The 12,582-nt window shown below is 36.5% G+C and overlaps 1 protein-coding gene across 1 annotated transcript; it reads left to right on the plus strand.

Annotated features, from left to right (window-relative positions):
- Positions 1-2,636: 2,636 nt before the first annotated feature.
- On the plus strand, positions 2,637-11,980 carry LOC129001648 (leucine-rich repeat-containing protein 10). The gene is made up of 6 exons (XM_054429017.1): positions 2,637-2,686; positions 4,571-5,083; positions 6,659-6,788; positions 7,202-7,330; positions 8,848-9,128; positions 9,737-11,980. Exons 2-5 carry the CDS (start codon positions 4,581-4,583, stop codon positions 9,040-9,042), a joined length of 957 nt encoding a protein of 318 aa, XP_054284992.1. The 5' UTR covers positions 2,637-2,686; positions 4,571-4,580; the 3' UTR covers positions 9,043-9,128; positions 9,737-11,980.
- The last annotated feature ends 602 nt before the right edge of the window (positions 11,981-12,582 follow it).

Below are 12,582 nucleotides of genomic sequence, written 5' to 3' on the forward strand. Positions count from 1 at the left end.
GTTACAGGCTTATAGTATTTACATTTTTCTTTCTCAGGTTGAACAAGTTATTTTTTAAACCTCAAACGTAATTAGTAGCGCTAGATGACTGAGACTCAATGTAAGAAGATGTTTTGTATAGGCTAAGAGTGCCTATGTCAGGATTGCTGAGCTTGCAGATGAGTCACTGGTTTGCAGGTGTGGTCCGTCTGAGTAGCAAGTTTGCTGATAAGCTGGTTGAGTTGGTGATGTGGCTACTCGTGTTTTAAGGACTACCCAGGCGTTCACTCTGACATCACTTATCCCCTTCTTGATAATAAAGGTGATTTTCCAATCAATGGTCAGTTTCTTTAGATATAAAATGTTAAGGAAAGTATAGTTTTTGTTTCAGTGAACAAATAGACTAGATAGACTAGTGTATTGGTTTGGAGACACTTTTTTTTAATGGTTCCTAATGTAAAAGGGCATGTATTTTTGTTGAAGGTTTTGTTGTTTTAAATATTGTAGTTGAAAATTACCTTACAGTGTCATAGTCTTGTCTGGTCTGTTACACTTACATCATGTTCATACAATTCTTGTAACTGTTATGCTAGTAGTATTCTTTTTATATGCTTATCGGTAAAAATAAATGTTTCTAATCTAAATACAGTGAGCGCAAGTGGAATCAATACACAGAACATGTATTATTGTGATCAGGGCCTCTTTAATAAATGGGCCCCCTGAGCCCGGGCCCATGGGCGCAAGGGGTTTCATGTCTGTTGGGGACGCAACAAAAAGAAAAATTCCCCCTCAAGATTGGTGGTGTGGGGCGTAATTATCTCTCGAGTCCATAGCAAGTCGCATATGAAAACTGCAAGCCTGATTGTGAAAACATTTAGGAACATGGACATTATTAGTTCACTTTTATTTAGTTATACCTTTTGGGTTGACATACCACCAACCTTTTAAATTAACTATAGAATTCTACTGTGACAGGTTTTTTTTTAGCAATATATCCTATACCAGAAGAAGGGTATTCCAAAGTCATCAATTGTTTTAAAGAAGCACTTAAATTAAAATCAATGTTTTAGCCCCTGGGCTGCGATATAATTAAATAATAGGTTTTTACCTTTGTATATTTAGCTCAGTGTTTTGTAGCTTAAATTACGGCCGTTTTTATACCACGGTAAGTAATAAAGATTTAACCCTTCTCGGACAGGCGAAATCGTGACATAGAACGGGAAAAGATTATAGAAAAAAATTTAAATTAATTTTCCTTATTTGTGTTTTGTTATACAAGTATACATAAAATAAACACAATCGGACACTTCATACTTTCAAAATAATTTTTTACTTGTTTTAAACTATGCGGATGGGATATATTATCTGCTACCCGTCCGCGGATGAGTAGAAAAGCCGTGGATATATCCGCCACCCGTTTTTGAAGATATGACCATGACAACGTTAGGCAATAATTAATAAAGAACAATATTTAAACAATAAATACAGACAACGTATTGTTGAGCGCGAAACGTCGAGGGAGGAGCGTAGGAGAGGTGGGTGGTGCGCAGGAGAGGGGGAGGCGCAGGAGAGAGGTAGGCATGGGAGAGAAGGGGGAGTGCGTGAGAGAGCGCAGCTATGGAGAGAGCAGGAAAGTGGCGCCTTGGTACCGTGAAACATCTGGTTACTGCTCAAGCACCACTGTCTGTCTGAAGAGAAGGCGGATATATCCGCTTCCCGTCCGAAACATCAAAAACCATAAGCAAATATATCCGCCACCCGTCCTTTATCGCCAAAGACTTAGGCAGATATATCTGTCACCCGTCCGTGAAAGGTTAATCCCTTTACCAGGAATACCCGATGATCCCAGTAGATGGTGTAGGGAAATATGTTTGTGCGTTTCGTTCTATCTAGGGCGTCCCTCTCTCTGAGTCTACCGGATTCAATGGTTCAATTGAGTAAGCACAATAGCCACAGTCAAACAACCCTAAGAAGGTACTTGTGCCTGGTGATAGAGGAAAGGGTCGATAATGGCGGGAAATTATGTCTTTCCAAAAACATTGGTTTGTCACTAAGTCGCTAGCTACCTGAGATCCCCCTTACACCCCTGACCTTAACTTCCTATGCACACGGCCCCACTAAGTCAATTAGTGTCAGGTGAGTGGTCAAGTATAAGGAAGACGTTTTGTTTACTTCCAGGATAGGGCAGCGTTTTTTCAACATCTGTAATACGCACATAGTGGCATCCCCATCTTAAATAATTGATTGATTGATTGCAAAGTGACTGTAATGTGTCACCCGACACTGGTATGTGAGATGTGAAATCCAAGGAGATTAAGAAAACAATTGGTGTCTAACATCACTTGAGGATTATGAACTAGAAGGTATTATGAAAACAATGAGATGTGTTCTCATTACAGCTGTAACAAGTAGACCTGCATGTTTCATTTTTCAAAACATTGAAAGTTTTTGTAATTATTTTAGTTTGATTTTGCCTGCACAACAATTCACAAGTGCCAAATTTTGCACAAAGCTGTAGATTTTGAATTTTTGAACGCTAAATGTAGCGACAAGCTGGCAAAGAGACTTGGCAATTTGCCATCTTTAGGTTTGGCAGTTTTCATTCACTTGTGAGTCAGTTAAAACACTTCTTTTGTGGCTGTAACGCCATGGTCTTTGTGTTTGCATATTAGCATTTATTTGCATATAAGATAGTTTGCTTACCCTGGTGAGTAAACCTCTTTGAAATTTCATGGATTTATGTCAAAACACACAATAATGAGTTGGTCAGTGAGTGTTTTTGTTTTTGTTTTATTATTGTGGTGTGCAATACAAAAACAATACAAATTCAATACAATTGGATTTAATGTCATAAAAATACATTTAGTAAGCTGTGCTGTAAGTAATTTGTTTTTTATTTCTACAAGTGCACTCGCCCTAGAAACTTGTTTAAGGGGACAGACTGTTATCTTGACCGCAAAAAGCAAGGCCCCACTAGAAAAACAGGCCATTCTGCAGGAACCATGACATCACACTTGTGCATAGATTCACTGCCATATCGCATATGTTTTAGGTAAATAAGCTGGCTTTTTGTCAGATTTTGCGCTGCAGCATGGCCTTTTTTGCTATTGGTGCCTTGGGGAAAAGGCCATCTTTGTTTTTTTTTGTAGCATACTTAATTTACGTATGTGAAACACAGATATATCAATCAATATTAATTATTTAAGATGGGAACGCCACTATGTGCGTATTTTAACCCAAATATGAGTCTAGTATGAGTGGAGCGATCTTGTAGTCTTGTTAGTGACTAAGGCCAACATGTTCCTTAGACACAGCTGTTAATTAATAGCCCTTACAACTAATGGCAACTAAGGGATATATTTTGAACCAAACCCATTAAGTTGTATAAACCTTATACCTTAATTAAAACCTTAATTAATTTTTCTATTGATTGTTTACTCATAGGGAAATGCCCCCCACCCCCAGTGGCTGCATACATTTTACATTATAAAGATTTCTGATGTAGTTTTTACTCCTGTTTTCATGTAGCCTATTAAATTCAGGTATTGAATTATTATCCATACGTCAACTACATACATTATAATCCCCATTAGTTGGTCATCTAAGTGTCTAGTATTGCCTCTTTCTAGCTTAAAACTAATTTAGGCTATTATAAGCCTTATTTACTTTGTTTTATGACTAATCTCGTTCCCAAACTATGGTCTTAAAACGAATAATCATCTTTCAGACCTTCTACTATCTTTGTATTCTCTTAATATTTGTTCACATTGAACGTTATGGCTGATGCCGACTTGTTTTGAAGCTTCAGAATTGTTTTTAACATGAATAGATAAAACTTGAAGTTCAATAACAGGTTGCTGCACACCTTCAGTTCCTCTGACAACCTCTGGCCTTAAACTTAATAAATAAAAATATTAAGAAAACTCTTTTCTTTTATAGAAAACAAAACATAGGTAAATCTTTGTCTTTCAAACTACAACTTATTTTCCTTGAATGGCTTCTACCTAAATATTTTACAATAACTTTTGCTTATCTAAATATATAAAGGGGGATGTTCCCTGACTGACTGATCGACGAACAGCCTATGTGGATTACCACACTAATTCAACTTTAATCCCTAGAGACTTGAAATTTTGGGGGTTTATTCTTATCATTATGCAGGGGTAAAATAAGAAACGTTTGTTTTATAGTTTCGTTACTGAATAGGTGTGCTATTCCCATCATATTCTGACGTCACTCGGATTGCAAACAAAAGATCACCTGACTGTAACTGTCAGTGTGACTGTAAATTAGTATATATATTTGTTTTGATTTGGTTGCTATTGTTTTTATAATGTGTGTTTTTATAAAAAAAAACAATAACAATCGAATCAAAACAAATACATACTAATTTGACAGTTACAATTAGTGATCTTTTGTTTGCAATTCGAGTGACGTCAGAATATGATGGGAATAGCACACCTATGTTTTTTCCTTCCACCATGCCTCTCAATGATAACATTTTAATTTTAACTATGTGAGGCTCTTTTGTGTGAACTACTTACTTACCTCAAATTCTCCTTGCTTCTTTAGTTGTTTTATTGTTTCACAGGATTCCAGGGATGGCCAAAATCCATTCATACTGCCTAGATTTCCTGCGTGATCAAAATCTTATTGCTACCATCGAGACAGCGCAGGAAAACCAGAGCACAACGCTCAACCTCAGCTGCTACCACGTCGAGACAGTGCCAAGTGCTGTGTTTGACATGACGGTTTTGAAAAAACTTTATCTTGATGAAAACCATCTGCACGAATTGCCAGATTGTTTGTCCAATCTGGATAACCTTCATGTGCTCACAGTTGATCACAACCATCTGAAGAGTCTACCTACGTGCTTGGGTGTGATGCGGAACCTGCTCCACTTGAATGTGAGCCACAACCCTCTGGGATCCGTCCCCGCTCATATATCCACCCTGGAGAGTCTAGATTCCCTTTGGCTTAACACTACCGAGCTGAAAGAACTTCCCAGCAGTCTTCAGAGCCTCAAGAACTTGACAACATTAGGAGCAAGAGGAAACGCCATCTCCAACTACCCAGCACAGCTCTGCTCCTTCGTAAACTTGAGGTATGTAGACATTTATATTTACAGGTTGTCTGGTCATAAGTGTTTAGTAAAATTATTTGTCAAACTACTGTACTTGATAATCATGATTGAATTAAATGCGTATTTGAGGTTTCCAACTCAGTTAGTAAGAGGATAAAAAATAAATCAAGTTAAAAAAATATTGGTAGTTGTTATCAAAAAATCATGAACAGTAAACTCTCTACTTTCCACGGGCGGTTTATCCGCTTTGCAGGTTATCCGCGGTGCATGTAGGTAAAAAAAACATAATTTAAATAAAGTTACTAAATATATAAGTAAAATACTACTATATACTAAGTTAAAAATTGTAAATCGCAAATACAGTACAGTACACTTAATAATGTACAAAACGTGTACACTAGTTCAGTATAAGGTACTGTACATTACACGGTATCCAATATACACGGTGTGTGCTTGAGCAGTTTTAATTACAGTTAATAACCATTTGTATTTTTCACGATGGTACTAGTAACTGCACAGACACACATATGTTCACTCCCGGCTTGCCTGACCATCACTGATTACAGTGACGTTGAGGGTAGGCTGACAAGGGAGGAGGGGCATGCTTGGTTTGTCCGATTTGCCATATTGTTTGTCAGTTCTCGTAAAATTTACAAGTGGTTAGTAATCTAGGGTTAAAAAGAATTGTTTACCACTCATTATTATTAGAGACATTTATTTCATTCATTTGCCTGTTTCATTGTTTGACAATATTTGTCAAATCATGGCAACATCCATGGTTTTATAGCTGTAGAACACTTTTTTAGTGTTAATATGGGTCACATTGATATGTTCTGTTTCTAACCAGTGAATGTTTATTAACTATTACATGTGATTTATCAATAATTAATGCTATATTTTCCCACCCCTATAATGTGACTAGCGTCTAGACTGCCAGTGCAACTCCGAGCCCGAGGATCGTGGATCAGATCAGTAGATCACCCCCCACCACCGCACCATGTCGTACGCTTCCGAATCATACCGGCGCATCAGCATAGCTTATCTAACTGTTCGCGGAAAATTGTTATCTGTATCACTGTCGCTGTCAAAACGTATAATTTGTAGATTAAATTTGAATTAAATATAATTAAACTATCATAACCTAACCAAACTAACCAAACTTGCTGATAATGATTAACTCGAATGAAGGTTTACTAATCGAAAAATAGCTCTGTTCTAAAAATAAAATTATAAATGTCTCAAATTCAATTTTACAATCTTTTAATTATAAAATTAAACTGTCATAACCTAACCAAACCAACCAAACTTGCTGATATGAAAAAAATTGTTGACAAAAAGTTAGTGCTCCCGGTGGGATTCGAACCCGGCATCCGGCTCCTTCAGATTATCAGCCCTACACGCTATCCACTACACCACAAAGGCTCATGACTCAGTTCCGTATCGTTGCAGTAATGGTTGACGTCACGCCATCGGCACTGAGCGGTGGTGGGGGGTTTTTCGATCTGATCCACGATCCTACGATCCTAGGAGTTGCACTGGCAGTCTAGATGCTTATCTATAATGTGTACTACATTGACATTGTTCCCCTTGTTTCAGGTGGCTGACATTAGAGAGAAACCAACTGAGACAGTTACCTGAAGAGTTTCAAAATCTCAAGAGCCTCAAACATTTGAATTTATCCATGAACTTGTTTGAAGAAATACCACCAGTCTTGGTGCATATTAAGGTATTGTTTTGAACTAGGGCCTAGCCTTTGCTAGGCACCCAGATAAGCTCAGATAATCTTTATTATCTGAGCTTATCTGGGTGCTGAAACTATTCTCTTCATTTGTTTAAAATTATGGTTCAGTCTTAAACTATTTATAATTATAATATGGATTAAGGTAACCAATGTGTTCGGTTCCATAATTGTTTTAGTTTCCATGTGTTTCATTATCATGGTTTCGTTAGTAAGTATTACTGAAGTGTCATTTAAAGAGTTTAGAACTCGCCCTCCCTCAGTCAAATATTTGTTCTGAGTTCCACTTTCTTGACCTAGTTTAAAAAACTGCCCCGACTATAAATATGTCAAATGCATTAAACAAAAATTCTCCAAAAACATAGTCGTTGGTATGTTTTACAGCCATTCTTTGTTTCAAGGGTCTTCAGTTTTGCTTCATGTGCAGCAACCTCATAGCAGCCGTTAGTGAAGTCATGCTGCAGCAGCTGAAACATCTGAAACGTTTGGACCTTCGAGGTAACCCAGTGACAACAGATATAAACCGCAAGGTAAACTCCATGATATTAATAAATTTAACATTGAGACAAACACAATACCAAGTTTTTTATCTAAAGTTTTTGGGTTTTAAATTATATTTAAAATTAAGTTGATCCGACCACATTCACCATCTAAATAAAAAACTAAGTTCAGCAAGGAATACATTGAGCGTACTAACTATAATCACACCGATCGAAGTCTGCTTGACGGTATATCATGCATATGTTCACTCCTTGTTTTAATTTAGATTTAAAATTAAGTTGATCCGACCACATTCACCATCTAAATAAAAAATTAAGTTCAAAAAGGAATACATTGAGCGTACTAACTATAATCACACCGATCGAAGTCTGCTTGACGGTACATCATGCATATGTTCACTTTTCACTCCTTGTGGCTAATGGAGTTTCTCTAGAGCTGTGTTTATGTTTACACAAAGCCAGTTAACAAGCAGCTTACCTGCCTCAAGTAACTTGAAATACACCAGAGGCAAATAACCTGCCTACTCTACTACTGGACTCGTGTAAACGCAAATTATGGGTTAATTATGTAGAGGCAAGAAAGTGTTCACTTGCCAAAAGTCTTCGCTCAGGACTATTTGTCACCATAAGTCTAAAACCAGATGTAGACATTTTTTTCAATAAACATTTCATTTTAATATTACCATCTATTTATAAACAGTTGAATCTCTAAGACAAATTTCAAGGGGCATGGGAAAAATTCATATTATCGAGGTATTCTTAATAAAGAGGTTCGTTTTATCGAGGTTTAATACTGCCATTATTTGTCTTATAGAGGTTTCTCAAAACCCAAGGCACGTGCCAAATAATGGCTGAGGAAGGAAGAGGGATGGGTAGGGGTTTCATGTTGAGACTTGCTTCTGTTTGTTTTGAAAACTACGTACTATCGAGGTTAAGATCATGAGAAATTCGTCTTATAGAGGTCGCATTCTTTTTGTAGAGGTTTTGTGCTATATGTTGTATAGAGGTCAATCAGTCCTAGCTCATGTCACAAATGATTTCGCCTTAGGTGGTTTTTAACCTAATTACTACGTTGTATGGAGGTTTTTTTAGCATTGACCTTTATGAAAGTTTCACGGGGAGGTTCATACTAACAAGGTTTGACTGTATTTTAAATAGTAAAGTATGTTCATGCAAATCCTTCCTTTAATGAAAATATAAAACAAATCATAACTATATCAAATAAGAAATAATAAGCAAGATTTTCAACTGGACCTATTTTGTGGGATTGAAAGCGTACTACCATTTAGGTTAGGTTACTTTCGTTTCTGATGTAACTATCTATTGGATTAGAAATCAACTGCAGCTGTTTTGTGCTGCAGCAATTAGTATCTGCTGGGGCATTATAGAGTGCCCCCAAGGAGATTTGACTGGTAACATAAACCTTTATGTATCAATGTTTTAAAAAATATGTTAAACCTTCCTATGACTTTTGTAACTTGTACTATTTTGAAAAAACTTAGTCATCTTAGTCATATCACTCTCTCAATCCAAAATGTTGATTTCAGATGTATACATATGTGGTGTTGAAGACGGGTCAGAATCATAACATGGAGTTGGAATCTTCTGATTCTGAAGATTACGAGGAATCGATAGCCTCCAGTGAGATAAACCTGAGCAGCGGAAATAGTCAGGAAGAGCAAGAGCCGGAGGTGGCGACCACGCTGCCGCAACTCTCAAGGTTCGCCTTCTCTGCGGTGTGATATGTGACAAAATAATAAATGGCCTCATACAGACATAAGAGGAAGACTATGGTTGACTCTTTGGGCTCCAGGAATAGTTCATTAAGGCGGTCGACACACGGGAAGACTGAAACCCAACTATAGTTGAACCAACTATTTTTTGACGCGATTACGATTGCAGTTGCGTTGGTTAAATCTGCACACGGGCGCGACTGAAATAATTGTAGTTGAGTTGAGACAGTGAATGAGTTCAAATTTTGTTATAACGATACTGTGCACTGTGTATGGTGTTTAAAATGTGTAGTGGTGATAAAGCCCTGGTGTTTTATAGACAATCAAGAAAGCTTAGAGGACGCAGAAGATATTGGGTCATTCCTTATGTTGAAACAAATATTCATTGTAGGCTGTTTGTAGCTGCTGCTGCATTACAAGAAACGGATGCATAATTTCAGTCTATGTACAGGATGTCAATACTTACAATATTCACAAAAATACTGGAAAAGTTGTTCAAACCAGGCGACTGAAATCACCTAGCAACCGGCAGGTCCGGTTGCTTAACGACTGATCGCCGACTGGTCCTCAACTGGTCGCATCGCAGTCGCACCGTGTGCACTGTCCCACCTAACTACATTGGTCGGGACGCAGGCAACTAGTTTGTCCAACTAGTTGCCGATTTCAGTTGGAAAACAGTCTTCCCGTGTGTCGACGGCCTTAGTCAACTGGTGAACTCATGAGTTGCACACCAGACAACAACTAAATTTGAACTAGACATACTATGGATAGGCTAGGAATAGACATTCCATCCCATGATAAGTTATAGCCAGTAGAATAAAAATTAACATAATTGAGTTTAACCAACAAAGTGCTTTGATGCCAATTGATATATTACTTTGCCAAATTTTTATTGAGCCAATCTGAAATGACTTATTAGTTTTTAACTGGCATTGTTATATAACATACACTATCAGGAACAAAATCTATGGGTAGTTTAGTAGTATACCACTTCAATTACTGATTTCTTTCAAATGCTCCAAATTTTACTGCTCAACGAATCTGAAATGAATGATAGTAAACTGAATATATTTACATCACATGAAACCATCACTATCAAAATCTAAGGGTGAAAATAGAATTTCAGTAGTGGCTTGTTAAACTATGTTCCTTTTTAATAATATAGGCTACAGCTGGTCCATGAAGATGTGTTATCAGTCAACCATGATTAGAACTGATAAGACGTAATTGCAATACTGGTAAACACAAGTCCGACGGAAGAAGTTTGAGGTTGCTTCTCATGCCACAAACTCATGTCAGACACCCATGTTTCCCATGTTTTAATTATTGAGTTGTGCTCACATATACAATCTAGCATTTGATGTATAGTATTTTGACCTTTGGACCTCAAGTGGTTAAAACAAACAAAAATATACTTATTTTTATAGCAGAGTATTTTTGTAATTTTTTACCATAAAATGCATCATTTCTCGAAAGGATGTAAGCTGCTAGGAAAAAGACAAAAACTTTTTACTAGAATAATATATTGATTTCTTGTACATTTGAATTAAGTTTAATATTATGAGTAGTGGGCTTTGTAATGTAGGCACTGTAATTACTTGGTTTTTGTAGTTTATTTTATGAAATACTTCATACTATGCTATGTAAAAATGTAACATTGTACTTTAGCTTGTATATCTTTGAACAATATGTCAAGTTTTTTTTCAAACGATCAATGATTTTGTTTCATCAACAATATATTTGTATTGTTCCATATTTTGTAGTATAATATTTCTGCTGGTGCTGTATCATGAGAATTGTTACCGTCTAGTTGACCAGTAATTAATCATTTAATGTTTCGTTTCGTGTATCAACCAAGTTATGTACCATGTCATTTATATAGTACCGTACTGAACTTTTGACAAACTCTATCATGAGGAATATTTAATCACATCTTGACATCCTGACCTGAGGTTTGCTCCGTCCGAAGCATGAAACAGCTGTAGTCGTAAACTACAAAGGATCATTTTAGACAGTTGTACAGATAATATAAACCACTCACTATAAAAGTGCCATATTATTATTAGTGTTCTTCAATTCAAAAGCTACAATGGATTTTAAAGTCTAAGTTTTATGAATGAGTGCTAACCCTTTATAAAGCCGGGTTTTCCTAGGCGCGGAAGTGGAGAGCGGAGAGAGGAACACGGAGAGCGGACTCCACTTGTCTTAGGTAATTTAATGTTACTGTTTTCCTAGAAGCGGAGCGGATCACCATGTTAATCTCTATTCCGCTCTCCGCTTCCGCGCCTAGAAACCCCAGCTTAGAATCAATCTCCCATTAGACACAGGGCAGAATTCAAAATCTTCATGTAAAAATTCCATTTTCTTACTTTCAATACTTTCTTTCCTATACGATGTATATGAAGAAATTATTGTTTTTTTGCCAAAATTGTTGAATTTGAGTTTTGGGTGATGACACAGACCACACCCGTGGTCTGATTTGATGATATTTCATATTTGGGGACTTATCTATGGTGTCTCCAGGTTTTTATTTACTTGAAAATTTGATTTGTAATGGTGATTTTCCCAGAAAAATTGAATTTTGTCAAAAATGTCCTGAATGATTTTGACAAAAATGTTGTATTTTATTGTTATTTTGACTCCAAACAAACCCACATTGCTGTAAAAATTACGGTTATAAATAACAGAAAATCGGATTGTCAGAAAAAGTAACTTGACTGATTTTGATTAAAATTTTGTATGTTCCTTTTAACTCCAAACAAAATGGCTACCCCTATTGCTGTAAAAATTACGGCTTTAAAGTTATTACAACTTTTGTGATTTTCCCCATAAATTATCAAAGTTACTCTCACCACTTACCCATGTGCCATAAGGGTTGTTGACAAGCTAGTCGGAGAAAGAATGTGTCAGATTGCTGATACTGTTTATTTTTATTAAAGTTGCATTTTATATACCTATTGTTGAATTTTATTTCCTTGATAGCCACAATTTTTTTTTATTTCAAAATTATACTCAAAAACACCAAAGCAATGTTTGGTTTTGTTTTGATTTAAGGTCCTTTTGTCAATATGTTGTCTCAGCCGGCAGTGCGACCAGTTGTACAAATTAGGGGCAGCAATGTCCAGTGTTTACGTCCTGGTGGTGTCACTAATCAGTTTGGTTCATTTTGTAGTACTTTATTGGCTCAACCCATGTGACAGAGACGTAGAGAAACTCCAATATCTTTGACTATAGCCTGTTCACAAAATTAAGCCGCCTTGAGAGGAAGTTTACACACTACTTTTTTATTCTTAATGTTTATGTTGCTGCTAGTTGGCGTTTTGACAAACCTTAGTTGTTGGGCTATTGTTTTTAAGGTGTAAGTGGAGGGAATAGATTATTTCTTCACCTAAAATCACATTTTGTGAACGGAGTATAGTTCCTTAGCTAACAAAAAATCCTAAACTCCAAACACTTATTTGGCTGTTAATTCAAAATGTTGTATTTTGGGCCCAAAAAATTGGAGAATTGCCAAAATAGCATTGCAGAATCAAAAGTAAACTAGAGGAC

Source organism: Macrosteles quadrilineatus, unplaced genomic scaffold, assembly GCF_028750875.1.
Source record: "Macrosteles quadrilineatus isolate MER2022 unplaced genomic scaffold, UCM_ALF_1.0 Scaffold_8__2_contigs__length_117827958, whole genome shotgun sequence".
NCBI classification, from domain to species: domain Eukaryota; kingdom Metazoa; phylum Arthropoda; class Insecta; order Hemiptera; family Cicadellidae; genus Macrosteles; species Macrosteles quadrilineatus.

Excerpts from the sequence above, each read along its gene's own strand:
- LOC129001648 (XM_054429017.1), top strand. The coding sequence starts at position 4,581 with ATGGCCAAAATCCATTCATACTGCCTAGATTTCCTGCGTGATCAAAAT. Across the intron at positions 5,084-6,658 it reads TGCTCCTTCGTAAACTTGAG|GTGGCTGACATTAGAGAGAA; the intron begins GTATGTAGACAT and ends CCCTTGTTTCAG. Across the intron at positions 7,331-8,847 it reads CAACAGATATAAACCGCAAG|ATGTATACATATGTGGTGTT; the intron begins GTAAACTCCATG and ends TGTTGATTTCAG.